General features: G+C 28.0%; 2 protein-coding genes across 2 annotated transcripts in view; one reads left to right on the plus strand and one right to left on the minus strand.

Annotated features, from left to right (window-relative positions):
* Positions 1 to 19,338, plus strand: part of pdgy (acyl-CoA synthetase family member pudgy) — a 58,404-nt gene that overhangs the window by 13,248 nt on the left and 25,818 nt on the right. The window lies entirely within an intron of this gene.
* Positions 9,049 to 11,272, minus strand: LOC149055548 (zinc finger MYM-type protein 1-like). The gene is made up of 3 exons (XM_089225730.1): positions 10,510 to 11,272; positions 9,782 to 10,430; positions 9,049 to 9,652 (listed from the first exon to the last, which is right to left on the minus strand). The coding sequence occupies exons 1-3, from the start codon at positions 11,270 to 11,272 to the stop codon at positions 9,049 to 9,051; spliced, it is 2,016 nt and encodes a 671-aa protein (XP_089081856.1).

Here is a 19,338-nt window from a genome sequence, read left to right on the forward strand (position 1 = left end):
ACAAAATCGATTTTGGTTTTTGATGTAACTTTAAAACAAACGACCATAAATACATACAATTTTAACCGAATGTTTATATAAGTATATTCTATCCACCAAAATTTCGACTTAGTTGAACTATTTAATTGGCATATGCAACTTTCAGTCATTATTAATTTTTTTTAAATTGATGTCGATAAAAATTTATTTGTAGGGTAGAAAAGCATGAAAATTTAATACAAGTCTCCTGTCATATTGTTACAATAGCAGTTGAAAAATAAAATAAATTCTTAGTCACAATTGTTTATTATTGACAAATGTTTATAAACATTCAATGTTTGAATTATGACAAAATACGAAAAAATCTAATTAAAAAAATTTAATACAATATTCCTTACAAGTTTGTCAATCTTTATCATAAATAAAATGTCCACCAGAAATTCAAATTAAATTTTTATGAGTGTTTGAAATATAAATTTCTACGACATTGGATTTTCACTAGATTTCTCATTTAACGATTTTTTTTTTTTGGCGTAACTCTAAAACAAATGACCGCAGACACATGAATGTTTATATAGACGTTTTCTATTTTTGATAAAATTTTCAAAATATTTTGATTTGTTTTGAGCTGTCTACTGGCTTTTTAATTTTTCAACTTTTTTAGTTTTTTTTTTTCAATAAATATGGATTAAAATTTATTTGTAGGGTAGAAAAGCTTGAAAATGTAATTAAAGGTACCTAACACATTATTACAATAGCAATTGAAAAATATTAAAAATATACATAGGCATGATTTTTTTTTTTATAAGCATTTAAAGTTCAAATTTTGACTACATGCGTAAAAATTATTACAATGTTCAAATCATCTTAGATAGAAATTCATAAAAGTTTTTCTTTTTAAATCTAAGATTTGAAAATTTTTAATAATCTATAATATCCTAGACAAATAAACCGTCTCCGCTCAGAATCGTTTTTCGTATACAATGCTATAATATTATTAGATTCAAATTTAATTCCATCCATTACAGTAACCCACATGTAACCTATTGTAAAGCAGAGCGACATCCACGACTTACCCGTTTTTATTTTATTGATAGTGGATACATTTTAATTGCTCGGGGAAGAGGGTAAACATCAAGAAGAATTTTTTACTGATGATTATTAAATTTCTGGATCTGCTACTGATTTATGTGCAATTTTGATTAGGTTTTATTTGCCATGTGTTTCAAACAATTTGTTTTGCACATTCATACGAAATATATGAACTAAAAATATAATTTAACGGTAAAGATATCTATAAATGACACATAAGTATGATAAATATATACCATGTTATTTATATGTCATTAAAGCTAATCATTGTTTTTTTATTTTTTTTATGATCTTTTTGAACAATTATTGCGCGTGTCACTAAAAAAAGACACGCTTGCCATTTATTCGTAATCTCTGTCATATAGGCACCAGCTTAATCGAAATTTGTCGACGAAAATTTAGACGATTACTTACTACGACGCTATCATCACTAGGTACCTATAATACGCGTTTGTATTGTACATTGGCGTTAAGATCGTTTGGATTTATTCCAAGATTTCGAAAGAAAGGTTCCATAAATTACATTGGCAATGATGTATGTGTGTGTGTGTGTGGTTGAAAAAAAATCTGTGAGATTTTTCAACCATGATAATAGGTGTACGTGTTTAAGAAAAATCGTTTGCTCACGATATAAATTATGATCAGTGTTTCTCACCCTTCGCGCGTTTATACAATATTGCAGTCCTATGTACAGGGTGTAACAGTACTATTTGACAAATATAGTAATATATGTAATGGAAATTCGTTAAATAGTCCTGTTACACCTTATATATATTTGATTTAACTCAAAGCAGTTGAAACGCATCGATGGGTGCCAACATTTTTACAAGTGGATAACAATATTGACAATTTTCCATCCGTGATCGGGAAGACATGTACCTGCAGCAGTACCTACATCGTTTTTTTTTTTTTTTTTTTTTTTTTAAATAAAATATCCCGAAGACTGGGTAAAGAATACATTTTTGAATTTATAGCAAACAATCGTGAAATATTTCGATACTTTGAAAATGTCTTATTTTCATTATAATTATTGAATTTGAAATCTTTAAATGATGTATTTTATAAAACTTAATCAAACAAGTTTCAAAATTCAAATTCACATACAAATACGTTGATGTAGGTACTTGCGTACAGCATAATATTTTAATTAAAAGTGATTTTAAGACTAAGACTTATAGTAAATTAAAATCAAAAGTATATTTCAAATTGATCAATTTTATTATGTTTTATTGCAGTTTTGTATTACTTGTAATTCATTCAGATTATAAGCAAATTATCTATACGAGTTTATCGATGTAGTGCGTTTGATATTCTTCAACTTTTTATTACAGTTTTCGTGTTTTGTGATGGCACTGATAAGTAACTATCATGATATTGTAGTTATTTTTTGTCATTGATAACATTTAGGATTTTTTTTTTATTTTATTCGTAACTCGTAGTTCATTAAATATTTTCAAACATAAGGTAAAAAGGAACTTTCATATTATTATTTTTTTTTCACATCGTTAAAGCTTTGTCTTATTCCATTGGCATTCACTCGTGATGTTGTGTTTAGTCCAATGTGGGCACCACTATAGCAATGGAATTAAAATATTTTGATCTAAAAATTGGATACTACGAAATATAAAATGCTAATTGAGTAATTGAATATATATTGATAAAGTTATAAATATCTAAACTGAATTTTATACTTTTTATTATCTGTTAATCATTAATCTATAACATGCAGTTTAGAAGAAAATCAAAGATGCCGCCACTATGAATCTATTTTTTACCATCATAAATTCAGAAAATAATTTTATTTTATTTATTATTTTATCAGTCATTATTATACTATAGGTATTAATAATATTAAGGACTAGAAAAATTGTTCGATAATAATTTATAATAAAATAATAATTTATTGACCTCAGTTATGTTACATTGATAAAAAAAAAAAAAAACAAAATCTTACGCTAAAATTCATCATTAAAGAAAAATTTAAAAATATATATTGTTAACGAACTGATTGCTTGTTATGGGAGCTCTGCAGGTACTTAAAAATTCAACAAGTTAGTGCATAGTGAGGGCGAAGCTCATGAGTTTTTGCGATATCAAAATGGCGAGTAAACTTTTTGACTTGAAATTATCATGAAAGTTTTATGATTTGTCAGAAACTTCGGAAGACTCATCGTTGTACATCATCCATTGTATACTATATAATGGTAAAGCCGGTACATTCCTTAAAATGTATTTACGTATTAGAATACTGTGGTGGTGGTAGACATTTGGCCCGAAGTAAACCGTGTTATAATATTCTATGGTATTATTACACTTTTACACTGTCTCGTAAGTACAGCTGCTCTTCCCGGCCGTGTTAAATAACATCATAATATAATTCTTAGCCTGAGAAGAAAAATCAAAACCGTATAATATTATTATAACATAGAAATATAACTATATAAGAGCATTTCCGGTCCATGTAATCTTCTTTTTTATTGGCATTTTACAATCCCGATGATAATATTATTTTATCTATTAACTGGACAAAAAAATAACATAATATACCTATCTAAAAGCGTACTGTATGTTTGGATATCATGTACATTATAAACCGTGCCGACTTATCGCCGAACGAGAATATTATTAATAATTTTCTTCATAGGTTACCGACGATGCGGTCTGCAGACAGTGCGTGTTTCGTATTATCTATAAAGTAGGTACTTAATTATATTATTAATTATTATCATCATAATATTATAACATTGTATACGGTTATTATACAATAACGCACGCCTGATCTCTGATCTTGTCTATGAGCATTTAATATTATTTTATAATAATATTATAACAAGCGTTTAATTACTAGGCAGGTATGCAACTACCTACCCATATCTTTGTAATAATAATTTCGAGTAAATCACAGACCAAACAACAATATTACATTGTGTACATACAATTGTTTTCAGATAAATGTTGGTCGTTCGCACTCGCGGTTCAACGAAAATTCGAGGAAAATATTACCGACAATATTATGTATACGAATAATAAATATAGGACCCAAGAAAGCGGACTGCTTATAAAATCTTATTGGAACAAATATCAGTGACAAAAAAATAGGTACGCGATTTGTCGTCGATTTGTGAGAGGGTCGGTTGGTTTGAACTCGTGTACGTATATGGCGAAGATTTGCATTTAAAAACCCGGGTGGTCACCCATCCGGGAACTAGTGACACCGGCCTGTGCTTGGACTCAGAACACGTTCTGTAATTGAAGACAAGACCAGACACCTGACCACAGGAAAGCTTTATTATAATGTTGTTTAGATGTTTTTGTATAAATTATTATAGATTTGTTTGACAACAAAACTGTTACGCTCATTTGAATTTTAGATTTCCTAATATGATAATAAAGACGAGAGAATAATATCTTACGGCGAATATTCATCGCTATTTTCTACGGCTGATTTGGGGGTCGACTGTCGACTTCAGTAACGTTCCAAAATGTATACAACACCTATGATATTAGTAAGTCGAATGAAAACCCATTAAATAGCCAATTATAGGAGAGTATTGAATTTTTTTTTTGTACAGTGTTCGAATGAGAATTATAGGTTGGTATTGAAAGAATAAAAAAATTTTATGACTTACGATGTTTTAAATTCTGATCGACGCTGTATTACCTATAGGTGATAACGAATGTAACTTCCGTTAAAACAGTTTCGCAATTTTCAAATAGCCATTAAATATATACATATCTAAATTTTTCTATTGTTGGTACAGATAAAACACTTTTATTGTTTTCAATAGTATCTTAGTATAATTTACTCAGTAGTAATAGAAAAAAAAAATTTTAAGTCGATTACTCTATAACTATTTATGATATTTTTATCAATATTATCTTATTTCTAAAGTAAGTACTATCTTTGAATAATAAATAATCTATGTATGTAATTATAACAATAAATAAGAATGAATAATAGTACCGAAGCCTGGATTTATTTTTTGGCGAGAGAGCTTCAATATCTTACTGCTAGGGCTAGGGTATTAACTATTACCGGGTATCTTAACTTTGATATTTCGGGAAGGAGGAGCCTAAATATGTCACTGATAAATGGTTAATTCTACGATTTCTTTTTTTTCATAATTTTAATTTTTCTATTGATAGATAGGTAGATCGATTATTATAAATTTAAAATAAATACAGTTTTAGTAGGGAAAAAACAATGTATATATGCATATATTTTATATATATTTATATATATATAAAACTAAACAAATTTAAATATATATATATTTAAATAAAAAGAAAATGAAAAAAGATTGTAGTAAATACATTAAATGTATAATATTATTTATTGAAAGGAATAATAACAGGAATTAGATGACGTTGTGAAACCGTTGAAGGCTATCCACCAAGTTAAATAACTTCTTGATAAGACATGCCTGAAACTTTTTGCAACTATTTAACAATATATATATCTAAGTTACAGAGTTCACCATGTTTTTCAAAACATAGTTTATTATTATTAATTTTAGAACATGATGGTATTAAATTCCTTATTTCCACGTATATTGAGTAAAGACATTTTATCTTAATAAATAGCTGTGTTCCAATTGAAAATGTACATAATATTCAGTCTTGTGAGGAATACTTTTATTTTGTACTCGGAATACGTATTCGAATACATTAAAAAATATATACTCTGAATATATTGTTATTCGTTCGAATACTATTAGATTTTGTCGAGGATTTTGTTTTTAGCTAATATTTGTCAGTTTTGAGGAATGGTTGGTAATTAACGCAGGTGAATAATATTTCATTAAACGAGAAAAACCAATCTTCACAACTTATAATGTGTCCGATTTTTAATTGAAAAATTCATTTTTATAATAACATAAACTATTTTTCAAATTGAAAAAGTATTTATTTTATTCATTAGAATAATAATTTTAAAAAAATACTTAAAATAAAATTTCAATAAAATGTTTTTTTTAATAGATATTATTGTATTATATAATACATATTACATAATACAATATTCGAATACCTTGCAAATCTAAATTTTATATAAAATAAAAGTACCAATATCTATCATTTGTAATACTTACATGGTTTTAGTTGTTTAATCTGCGGTGTCCTTCGTCGTATAAAATAATTTTATATGAAATGTTTTTATGGTTTTTACTATTAAAAAATTATAATGATAACTAGAAGCACAATGTTTGTAGCTGAACCGACTCGATAAGTTTTTTTTTTTCATAATTATATGATAGTTTGTATAATATTATTATAGCATCCGTAGTAGGTACATAGGTACTCATATATTTTATTTATATATATTTTATTTTTATTCATCAGTCTATTGATCGACATGATTAATTATAATTTTTAACGATTGCGTGAAGGTCTGATTATTCTAACATACGGTATCGCAAGCTTGTTTAAATATTAAATTTAGAACGATACACTTAATCCAATTTTATTATATTAATTATTGATCATAAAACATATTCAATACAATATTATAAATTACATTGATTTCAGTGAATAATTCTATATTAGTTTGGTTATCAGTGGCTTAGACTATAGTAAATAATTGATGAAATTTTATTCGTAATAAATAACTCAAAAATACTACATCACGTTATCCTGTTTAATTTGATTTATGTTATTTATTTCTATCTAATACCTATATCCGACGACGTTTACAATAAAATATTTTATCATTGTAATTTGTAGAATTGCTCAAATTATGATACAGGAAAGGGAATAAGGTACACTTAATATAAAAATATTATTTGATTATTTTCGTATGAAATGTCGGGTATTTAAAAGCTAGGTCTCCATAAACAAACGGATAAAACAAAAAAAATAATACCCAATATTATAATAAGGTTCGTGTAAAGTTATTTGAGTTCGTAGACATTTTTATAAACATACGTCTTGTTGAAGATAAACTGTTAAGTTTTTGGCAACTATTTTATGTAGTCCGCATTGAGACACGGTGTTCTTTTATAGTTCTGAATGAGATTATAGATTATTATTTAGATGTATATCAAATTGTTTAAAAAAATATAGTTACATGTTAAAAGAGTCAAAAACGAGTTACCTGTGCTTCGGTAGCCGGTCACCTCGACAACTATCATATATCAACTATCAACTATCATAATATTGTCGTTTTAAATTTTACAACGATGACAAATCGTAACACTTATAAAACGATTCACTGAACTGAGGTCATTTTTATCCGAAGCATATTTTCCTAACGGTATTTTTATAAACAAGGCACATATTACCTATACGATGTAATATAATTGCGAGATTAATTTTAAGCAAAACAATTTGATTTTTCACTGTAATTAAAAATATATTGCAAATTGTTAAAAACAAATAGAATTGTCCCAACAGCTGAACAGTTTTTCTGATACGTGAATTATAGAACAATGATTTATCTGATCATACTCGTCGAGTATTTCACGTGATATTACAATATGTAGGTACTTATACAGCAGACAAATTTTCCGAATTTTGTATACCGAATATTTGGCTAAATGCATATTTTGATGGGTTTAAAATGTTTTTTTTTTTTGTACTTTTCCAACCGACACTTTTTCGGGAACTAAAAAAAGGGTCAACCGTCTCACGAAGCAGCAACATCTTTTTAGACTCGAAACTTGACACCCATTGTACTTATAGTAGGTATCACATTTCTATAGTAGTCGTCGCGGGAGAATCGAAGAATGGTAAATACAAATGTACAAAAACGACTGGTAAATAAATTTGAGTAAGCACCATTTTATAATAATTGAATCACGATTATTTTTTGGAAGTACAGAAAAAATAAAATTTAATATTTGAGATGACCATCCCACAGTAACGTCTTTCTCTTTTGAATTATTTTTTAAATTTTTATCTAATCAAAATGTTCATATTTAATTTTGAAACATTATGCATATTATGCTATATAATAGATTTAAATCTCATATTTTAAGAAATGAGTAACAGACTTTTTATGTTCTATATACATTTGAATTTAAGGAAATCAATATGTACCTATTTACCTACACAACACACTAATATGCGAACGAGTTATTTTTCCATTCACGCATTAGAATACGAAAAATATTATTTTACGGTAGTGAATTGATATTGGTACGACCTATTTTATGTTGTAAATATGTATCCAAATTTTAAGACGAATTAGTCTCTTAATTATGGAATATGTATACGACTAACTACCAGAGAAGTATTTAGGAATTTTTCACCTCAAGTAAAAAAAAAACACCCCTTCCAACCTAAATTTCTTTAGAAATAGGTTAATTGTAAAAAAAAAACACGATAGTTTATTAGTATCTGAGTGTCATTAATTGTTTTTATCACCCAAATGACCTAAGTACCGTATTATTTAAAAATGCTCTCCAAAATGTAGCGTCTCTAAAAATGTACCACCCGGGGCCCAAGCCGCTCTAACCCCCTGAATACGCCACTGATACCTACCAATTACCATTGGCTATGATATAATTCATAATATAATATTATTTTTGGTTTTTGTATAGATTTACTAGTTGTACATTTCTGCACAGCACTCGGTACATATATTAATTGAAATACCTAATGTAACTTACACATCGGCCGCGAAGAAACCGTTAGGTCGGTGACTTAACAACCATAGGCGTGCGCAGACCTTGCTGGCAGGGGGGGCAGAATGTATAATATATTACACATTATTATATATTATTATATTATACAGTAGTGAATATTATACTATAATAAATTATATAGTATGTTATATACTATATAATATATAATTGAATATTATTTTGGTTATTAGTTAGGTAGTTCAATCAATATTAGAAATGGCAGTATTTTATTTTATATATCATTAATTATTTACAAATTTAATAAAATAATTGACACTTCAAAGTTTATTTTTAATGTATTAGTATACAAATTTAATATGAAATATAAATAAGTAAGTCTTACCTCTTTATTTCTTTAGAGTACCATTCTTCTTTCAGAAGGAATTAATATTTTAAATTGTTCTATTACTTCGTCAATGTTAATATTATAGGCTAATTCCTGTTCAATTGACATGGTGAGTAGTCCATCTAGTCGATCTTGATGCATGGTACTACGTAATTTTGTTTTAATTAAGCTTAATTTTGAGAATGCCCTTTCACAAGAACAACTAGTCACAGGAATAGTAACAAATATTTTTAGCATTTTTAATATATTATTGAATATAGTTTCCCTTCCACTGCCAAACTCTGTTAACCATTTTATCCACGTGTCACAATTTTTTATATTATTTTTGGGTACATTATCTGTATGTTTAAGTAGACTTATTTCACTTTTTAACATTTCTGCTTCCAAACCAAAGGCATCAGTTAAAATGGTGATATCGTTGTCGTCAACATTTAATTCTAGTACATTGGAAATACTCTTTATCATATTCAAAGTTTCCTGGCTAAATCTCAAATTAATACCATTAATCATTTGGTCTAATGTTGCATTATAAACTGTAATCTTCATTTCTTCCTCTTTAGTATCCATGAAATGTTGGGTATTAGAAAAACAATCAACTTTACTCGAAACTTTTCTTTTTTTAACTGGTGGTATTACAATTTGATTTTCTTCACATAATTTAAATACTTTTTTGTAAATATTATTGAAATTAGATTCAGTATTTCTCATAGTTTTCAGTGTCTTTTTCAATGATTCAACTAACTGAACTGCTGTTAATAAATTAATATCAGATTTTTGCAAATATGAACTCACTTTTAATATTGAACATAATATAGGCTCCAGCATTTCCAACGCAAAAACAAACTCGAAAGTTTTCATTTGGTAAATAATCCCCAAACCTTTAGCACGAATATCAGCTTGTCTAGTGGATTCTGAAATTTCATTAATGGCAATAAGTAGAGCTGAGTAATTTACTTTGACCGCACTAACGGCTTCGTAGCGACAAGCCCATCGTGTTGTAGAAACTGACTTCAACGTTTTTAATTTTATGTTAACTGAATTGGCAATTTTCTCCAATACTGCATGTCTAACGCAGCTGCCTTCAATAAAATTATAAATGAGCTGGATATTTCCAAAAAAATCAAACGTTGTTCGATTATTTCTCCCAACAGAATCGACTAGAACGAGGTTCAAGCAATGCCCATAGCAATGAACAAAAAATGTGTTTGAGTTTTTCTCTTTGAATTTTGCTTGTACTCCGTTAGTACACCCTGACATAGTTGACGCTCCATCGAAACAAACGGAAACTATATTTTCCCATTTAATACTATATTCTTGAATAATATCATGTAATGAACTAAAAATACTTTGTGCATCTACTGATGTTATTCGTTTTAAACAAATAAATTGTTCTACAGTACAGTTTGTATGTTTGTTAAAATAACGTATCACAAATCACAATAGACAATTGCTCGTGGTGGCCTATGTCACTCGTCTCGTCTGCTATTAAAGATACTTTTTCATTAAGTATTGCATCTTTTAATTGCCTTTTGATAACCTGGTTAATAGATGAAATTAGATCGTTCTGTATATGATTGCTTGTATATATTGCATTTTTTGGTCCTGATAAAAAATGTTCATTAAAAATTGGATCATATTTACGCAAGAGACATACTATATCTAAGAATAAACCTTTATGAACATCATTTTTACTTTCTGTATGTCCTCGGAATGGCTTACCACCAATACCTAAACAAACAGTGATATCAATTAATCGTCTCATAATCTCTCTATTTTTTTGTCGAGTTAATTCCTTCACACTGTTAATATTTTTTCTCTGGTCATCTATAACTTCATCAATAGGCTTTGAATTTAAAAAATTTGTCAGTGATGTTGAACTATTTAAATGATTTTTGGATTTTTCATGTGCACTAAATTTGGAGGTAGAGGCTTTCCAATTTTTAAATCCGATTTTTGAATATACCAATTCTGATTGTCCAATATTAAGTCCCGTTGATCCGCTAAACATCCGACAAGGGAAGCAAAACGCTAAATCATCCTTTGGGCTATACTCTAACCAAGTAAACTGTTGGTACCATGACTTCTGAAAACTACGTTTTACGCCACTAAAACTGGTTCTCGGAAAAATGTCCAATACAGGTTGAAATGGGCCTTTTAAAAGTCTTTGTCTAAATTCAATCTGATTTTTAGGAATAGAATTTTTAGGATCTTCAGGATGTATATCAGGGACCATTTTATTATGACCTATGGGCAATAGGTATAAATGAGATTTTATCTTTAAAAAATTGTACTAATATGTAATAAATAAATAATAACAATAAACAAAAAATTTACAAAACTAAACATTTAATATTGATTATCTGACAACACGACAAAGCTAACAAAAAATATCTATTAAGCAACTAAACAAAAAAAAACATATAACTATTAACTACATAACAAAAAAAAAATGCTAGCTTATTACAAGCACCATTGTCCATTAACTTTACTTACATATTTGAAATATTTATAAAATTCTATACTTACCTAAGTTTTTAGGAATGTTTAATCAAAAAGTATATAGTGAACATTTCTATATTATATATTAGTAAGACACATTGCTTATAATGTAATAAAATAAATAACATAAAAAATTAAACCCAATCAGTTAACACAACACATTTATTTAAATAACCACACAATTTTAAAATATAAAACAAATACCTAATGAATCATTGGAATTTTTCATCAGTGATGAAATTCCCTCAGGCATTGGGTATTCTGAATGTTTTGATATATTGTCCTCATGTAATGGAACTGGTAGATCATCTGGATTTGGAACAGCTTTGTCTGATACAAGCATAAATAAATGTAATTTAGTAAGGATCTAATGAGTAATGGCTAATGTAAAATTGTATGTACCTATTGTACCTATCCAGAACTTACATAAAAAACTAATGAGTGTTCTTGTAACAAATTAAAACTTAATAATTTACAAAACTATATTATTATATAATATAATTTGTATTAAGTAGGTATTTATAATATACCATATTATAGCATTACCTATGTATATTTTACAATGTTACTAATTACTATTAGCTGACATAAAAGCCATTCAATAATAATAAATAATTTATATACTTACTAACTAAAAATTTTCTAATGTCCATGTTTCACAATTTGACAAACACCAATTCATCAAACATCAAATATTAATACAACGGTCTTGGATTAATACTATCAAAAAGTCACGTTATCGTAATTAAAAACAAATGAACATTAAAATTGATAATAGAATATATTGGCGTGATTTCGGCAAGGTTTATAGATAATATTATCTATAAACCTTGACCACCACGGTATAAACATGACCGTGATTACCGCGTATCTATTAACACACATTATCAACGCGGTATCGCTTGTGGTTTTAACAAAGTTGGACTTTTGACAACACAAAATTATCGTGCACCATAAATGCTTAAAATGTATTCATTGTAATATAAAATTAAATTATAATGTTTTTTTTTAAAACTATATTTGGGAGATAAAATTTAGCCCGCAGGAGGGGCAGCTGCCCACCCTGCCCCCCTCGTGCGCACGCCTATGTTAACAACTCATTTATAAATACTCTATATTATACGGATATTATTTTAGAACGACTTTGCTAGTCCTAACCAATTCAAAACGATTAACATTTATTAATGGTTCAAAATCTTTCGAACATGACGTGTGCTTGTGTGTAAAATAAATGGTTGACAAAATCTTTTCAACAACGTTGCATACAATTCATCATGTAGGTAATAATAATATGCGTATTTGTGTTATGTAAATTGTAGTCGTTGTGGTGGGGTTTTTTTTTTTATTTGTTTGGTATATATTTTTTTTTTAATTCTATTTTTTCCACTCATCTCTGGCAACGCATGTGCTTCACATAAATCAGCTGTGTTAGCCCAGAAACGTTTATTAGCCCTCAGCGGTTGGTTTTGGATTATAATATTTAGGCGTACCGCACTTTTTCGTACACAATGTACTGAATGTGTCATCCTACATGTTTAAATGTAAACGAAAATATTACTAGAATATATGACGTATATATATATATAATATAGTAAATGGTAATAGACGAAATTTCACTTCGTATCATTCGGCCTCTACAATATTACGGGGTCACAAAGTTCCTATAATAAATCAGTGCGATAAGTGATAAAACGCAGACGAACAATGCAATAATATCCACAATATCGTACAACAAACGTTTATGATATTAATTAATCATAGCCGAAAATTAATCACGCACGATTTCGTCGATTCTCAAAGATGTTTTTCTACTTTCAGTTATTTTTCACTGACCACTAGTTCGAAAATGTGACTCTTTCATCACAATATTGATCGCGATTCAAATAAATTTACAACGTATTCCATGATATCGTTGTCATAATATGTACGTGATCGCGTGTGTGTGTGAGTGTGTATAGTGGCGCCGAATGAAATCGAAACTGCAGGCAGTTCAAATAGTTCGATTGACCCACCCATCACTTCAAACGACTGAGATGTAGGTTTAAATATTTATATACATATACCTACATATAGTTAACGACATTCCTGTGTTTAATAAAAATAGCAATATTATAGGAGGTAACTCTGTTATTTAACCCATCATCCACTCAATTTTTAAGGCAGTTCAATCGAATTACCTGAAGTTTGCGTTTGGCGCTAATGCGTGTGTGTGTGTGTGTGTGTGTGTGTATGATGTGGCCAACACTTAAATAGTAATAATAATAATTTTGAAACAATAATAATATTTAAGGTGTGATACGAGACCATTTTCGTATTTATGAATGTATATATTCTACAATAGTCGTGTAATTATACAATAATGAGTACCTGATAATAGTTTAATGTACTAAAAATTACATAGTTGCTTAGAAATGATGACCTGATCGCATGACCCTATATGTATACTATTAATGCTGTATTAATTGTGCTAGTATCACTCTAAAGTCATGACACAATAATCGGCCGCACTTTTTAATCGAGACGTTATGATAAGAGTCGTATGTGATAACATTATGTCTTAGCGAACTGTTTGTATTTAAAATAATAAAATATTATGTAACAGACAATATTGTATGGTCCGGTGCAATAACAAGGTTTATCCACATTTTGTAATTTTTCACGAGTCATAGAAAACGATTTTACTACTAATCCTCCTCTGATCAAATTATTGTTTGTAAAACATATTTTTACGCTAAATTGTATTGCCTTTGGCACTATGCAATATTATTTATCTTTGAGTCTTGAGTTGAGTTAGGGAAAATCTTCATCGACTATAGAAATGATTATAATAAAAATTATAGTTTGTTGGATATGTATTTGATAATTTTTTAATAATTTCGAAATATTCGATTAATTGCTGTTCCGTTTGTTTGAATTTCTGAGAAACGCGGACCGCATTTCGTATTTACCGAGCTGTAAATCCCGAATAAACAACAAGCAACAGACATACTTATTACAATTTAGAAAAATTAAAAATTATTATTATCATCTATAGAAGCGGAAACTTCTAATATATATTATATAAATATATCATCATTATATTGTATACCGCGGTATACGTCCGCTGCAGATGTATTGAGTTTGTAATTATGTAAATTAAAGTTTATACCCAAGATACCTTGGTTGTATACTGTATATAATTCTTATAAATTTTGGTTGTTTTGACCTAGTTACGGGCATAAAAACGTAATTAGTGTGTTCTTTTAAATTCTATAAGAACAAATTGTTATTTACTTCGCAGTTTTATGTATTTTGGTAAGTAATTATGTTCAGCTCGTGAATTTTCTATGGTCTAACCTGCAAAACCTTTTATTTATACTTCGAATTGTGCTTCAAAAGACATAAGATACGATTAAAATTAATATTTCATTTCGAAAAAGATGTAATTTCTTAACGTATAATTTTGTTTCGCGAGGACAAAAATAATGTTGCTTCCGAAATACATTTTTCTGCACTACTGAATTCAATTACAATTTTATATTGCCCAGTGTGCAATTAACAAAGAATAATTTTGGAATTTACGTGTTTCTTAAGCTTTTTCTACTCAAGTTAGTTCAAAGGAAATCTGATTAAAAGTTCAGTGTTTCTATAGTTGAGTAACGCTTGGACTGCTTATTATGTATATTATAATATTAACGATTATAATTAAAGTATGAATACTGTTTTCAATGCCTTACATGTGTCGTATTATTATAAACATTTATTAGGTCACGTTTATTTTATTTTTAATATTTTAATAATTAATAAGACATACATTTTTATCTCTACCTAGGTAGGTATCTATTTAACTTTTAGACGAGTGATATTCACGCTGCAAAATCCACTAGGCATATTTACCTCTTATACTCAATGTATGGAAATGGCACGAAATTAATATACAAAAACATAAAATGCAAAATGTTATAAATTGTATTTATTTCTAGTTTGTTTGATAAGACAAAATAATACAGAATATACATAATATGTTGTTGTTAAGGAACGGATTTAAAGAAAAAGAAAAATGGCTTAAAAATACGATTAAACACCCATAAACATTTTTTTTTGATAAATGAAAAGTGACCTTAAAATTATTATTTCAAGCCTTCAAAAAATTTGGTTTGTTATTGCATTAAAAATTCTTATTTTTATTAATAATTCGAATGATTTTATTATTCACTTTCTCCTATCTTTTTTTTAGCTTGAAAGTTATTTCCAAGAACTGAATATAGAATTATAAAAAATATACATTCGTTATACTTTTACCATGCGTGTTCATAATGGTACTGGATAATCAGTTGTTGTTATTTAATAGGACAGATATATATTTTTTGTACAAAATAATCTTATGCCCTTTCTATTAATGAATATATTTTTAATGTTTATTGTTACGTTGTGCATATTATTGATAAACTATTTACCGTATAAGTACAAATAATTATATTATGATATACATTATATTATTAAAGTGATAGTTCTGTCAAAATAGGTCGAATACCTGGGTAGGAAACAATAACGGATTACAACGTATATTCTATTGTTGAAATGAAATGTATACAATATAAGGTTTGTGTATGAGTAAATATCACTTTGAAGTTTGAAGTTTGAAGAACTATAATATCGAGGGTTATTGAAACGCTTTGCGTTTGATGTTCAAGAGTCTTCCTCGTACGTACTTGTAATCAAACGCGTAGGTAAAATATAGGTTTACATATTTGTGCATTATGTGAATTAATATTATACATATTGCATACCTATTAACATACCCATAACCTATTTAAATGTTTGTATATGACAATAGGTTATAATGGTTGACATATTTTGGAATAGATAATAATATGATTTGAATTTCATTGGTGGAAAATATATCTATGTAAAATAGTAACGAAATAGTGTTCGAGCCGTTACATCAGCACCACCATATTCGAAAATCCAAAAAAATTTATACCAACGATTGTTATTTCATGTGTATATATTTGTAATCTTAATATAAACATTTGAACACTTCTTAAAATCACCCAAAAAACCGAAAATCCGCAGTGGTGCTAATGTAACGTTAAACCAGCACCCCACTTTTTGTACAATTGACTTTTAGACTCCAAAATGATACCAACGATTGTTATTTCATTTGTACACATTTGTAATCCTAATATAAACTTTTTTTAAACCATCTAAATCCGGCAAAAATAATTTTAACTACATTTATATATTTTTCATACTCGCCAGTTTTAATCTAAATTGATTTTTTCAATAAAATTTATATTATTTAAAAATTCTAGTTCATCATTTTGTCGTTTTTCACTGCATGGTTTGCCTAACGGCATCATACCTAATGTATGTAAGAGATTCCTTTTATTTTGAGCAACATGGATAGGTATGGATGCTGGAGTAACTTTTTCTAGCAGATATAAACTTACATCAGATGCAATTTTTTTCCAAATATTCGAATGTATGCCAACTATTTATAAATCAATATAAATTAATGTTGGTATTTCTTTCTGTATTAGTAACATTCAGTATTAATACTATTTTTAAGCTATAACAAAATAAGTCTCATTCAAGCAAAAAAAGTGTAGGTACTTACTTTGGTTATTTTCATCGATCATTTCATTTTTGTATTCTATTATCTCCTTATTAATATATTGAGCCTGTCACCTTTGGTTTTCTTCTCATTTCGATCTAAGTTCGAGAATATTTAAGAACATGTATTTTAAATTTAAATTAATTTAATTTAATTTGGTAATAATAATTTACATTAATATCAGTGTTGAATTTTACAATGCTTCATAAAAGTTATCATGAAGTATTTAAGAGATAAAATTACCTATATTTTATTATATAAAATATAAAACAAGTTACATTTAAATGGAAGTTGTTTTAACGAATTAAAAAAAAAAAAAAAATGTCTAATAGTATATTATATGTTAAATATAAAAATCAATCGTATATAACATAATAACATGTAAATTATAATCTACAAGACAGTAATACATGTCTTCAATCAATATAAATAATTGTATACTAAAAAATAATATCAAATTTATATTCGATGAAAGTTATTTTAACTTATCAAAATGTTGTTTAAAATATCCTAATGTATAAAATAAAACACTATAAAACCCAATCAACCACTTTGATATCCTCAAACCATAAAAATTAAAATATATGCCCGCGACAACCTTGCTGTATAAGATGTTATGTTAAAATAAGGAGAGTTTGTCGATCCATTTATAGAAAAACTATTAGAATACATATTGATAGAAATTTATTATTAAATTAAACTTAGCTAAATATCTGTATAGTTTGTTTATAGATTTTCTTTTGGGGGAGGGGGGCTGGCCAAATGTACGTCAATTGTGGACTTCCCAGACATAGTCGGGTTATATTGCTGTATATATTAATATAATTTGTTATTAGCTATAAATTTATCGTAATCAATTACTGCATTTATAATGAAAAACGAATTTTACTCTTAATGGTACACAATGATGTTTGGTATTTACTACCTATATACATATTATTACAAAAAACGAATAAACGTGATACAGGATATTCCCTTGGATATTCAGTTGAGGTAAGCGATTAAGAAAATGTTGTATATTAACCTATTTATTATTTTACAACCTTCAATACCATTATAAGTTGACCAAAAAAAATTGAACTTTAACAATGTATCGAACATTTTACCTGGTATAGGTTCATATTTTTCCGAACAACATAATATTATTGACATGCACGTTATTTTATTTTCCCAATAACGTGTGCTGTTAAAGTTTTAAGGTTCAGCAAATTGTCAATACACACAGACTACAATACTCTGTACAGTCGTTACATAATAGTACCACTGCACCTTGCACGCATATACCATTATAATATGACACGCACGTATACGTCAATATTGGGTTATTCACAATATATTATAATATTCTTGTACAGAAATGCTTTGATTTGCTTGAAGGACGACTCTTTAGTCTATAACTATACCAATACTGTTGTTGCAACTCGCCATGACACGTCATGATAAATGTGGCGAGTGTGTACTTCCAAACCGTTTCGAATCAGATATTACATATCACTAGGGCTTGGAAGTTGATGGTCTTAAAACAATTAAAAAATGACCTATTAGAATCACAATATCGAGTAAGCTTAGGTTTTTATTTTATTATTAGCTTTTTGTACATACAATTATAGCTCAACAATTATACAATAATATTTAAATAATATACAGTCATGGGCGCCCGGAGGGGGGGGGCAAGACGGGGCATTTGCCCCCCCTTGGAATTCAAATAGAATATTGAACGTTAACTTTTATTTTGACGAATCAGCAGATATTTCTGGTGTTGAGCAGCTAACAATTGTAATTAGATTTTTAGACAAACAGTCAAAGATTCGAGAAGAATTCCTTGGCTTTTTACCATTATAGATAAATTAGACGCAGAATCAGTTGCTACTAAAATTTTATCATTTATGGAAGATAGTGACCTTAATTTAAGTAAATTTTGTGGACAAGGTTATGACGGTTGTGCTACAATGGCTGGCAAAGTAGGCGGCGTTGCTAAATTAATTCGTGACCGATATAATAAAGCTTTATATTTCCATTGTGCTAGTCACCGATTAAATTTAGTAATTAACGATCTAAACAAAATTATGGTTATTCGTAATACTATTGGCACAATAAAAGAAATTATAAAATTTTATCGTGAAAGTACCCTTCGAAGAAATCTTATACCTAATATACCACTTTTTTGCGAAACACGCTGGTCTTCAAAGTATAAGAGTATTAGG

The sequence above is a fragment of the Diuraphis noxia genome, unplaced genomic scaffold, assembly GCF_037042655.1.
Source record: "Diuraphis noxia isolate RWA-SAM2 unplaced genomic scaffold, SU_Dnox_SAM2 contig0004, whole genome shotgun sequence".
In the NCBI taxonomy this organism is placed as follows: Eukaryota; Metazoa; Arthropoda; class Insecta; order Hemiptera; family Aphididae; genus Diuraphis; species Diuraphis noxia.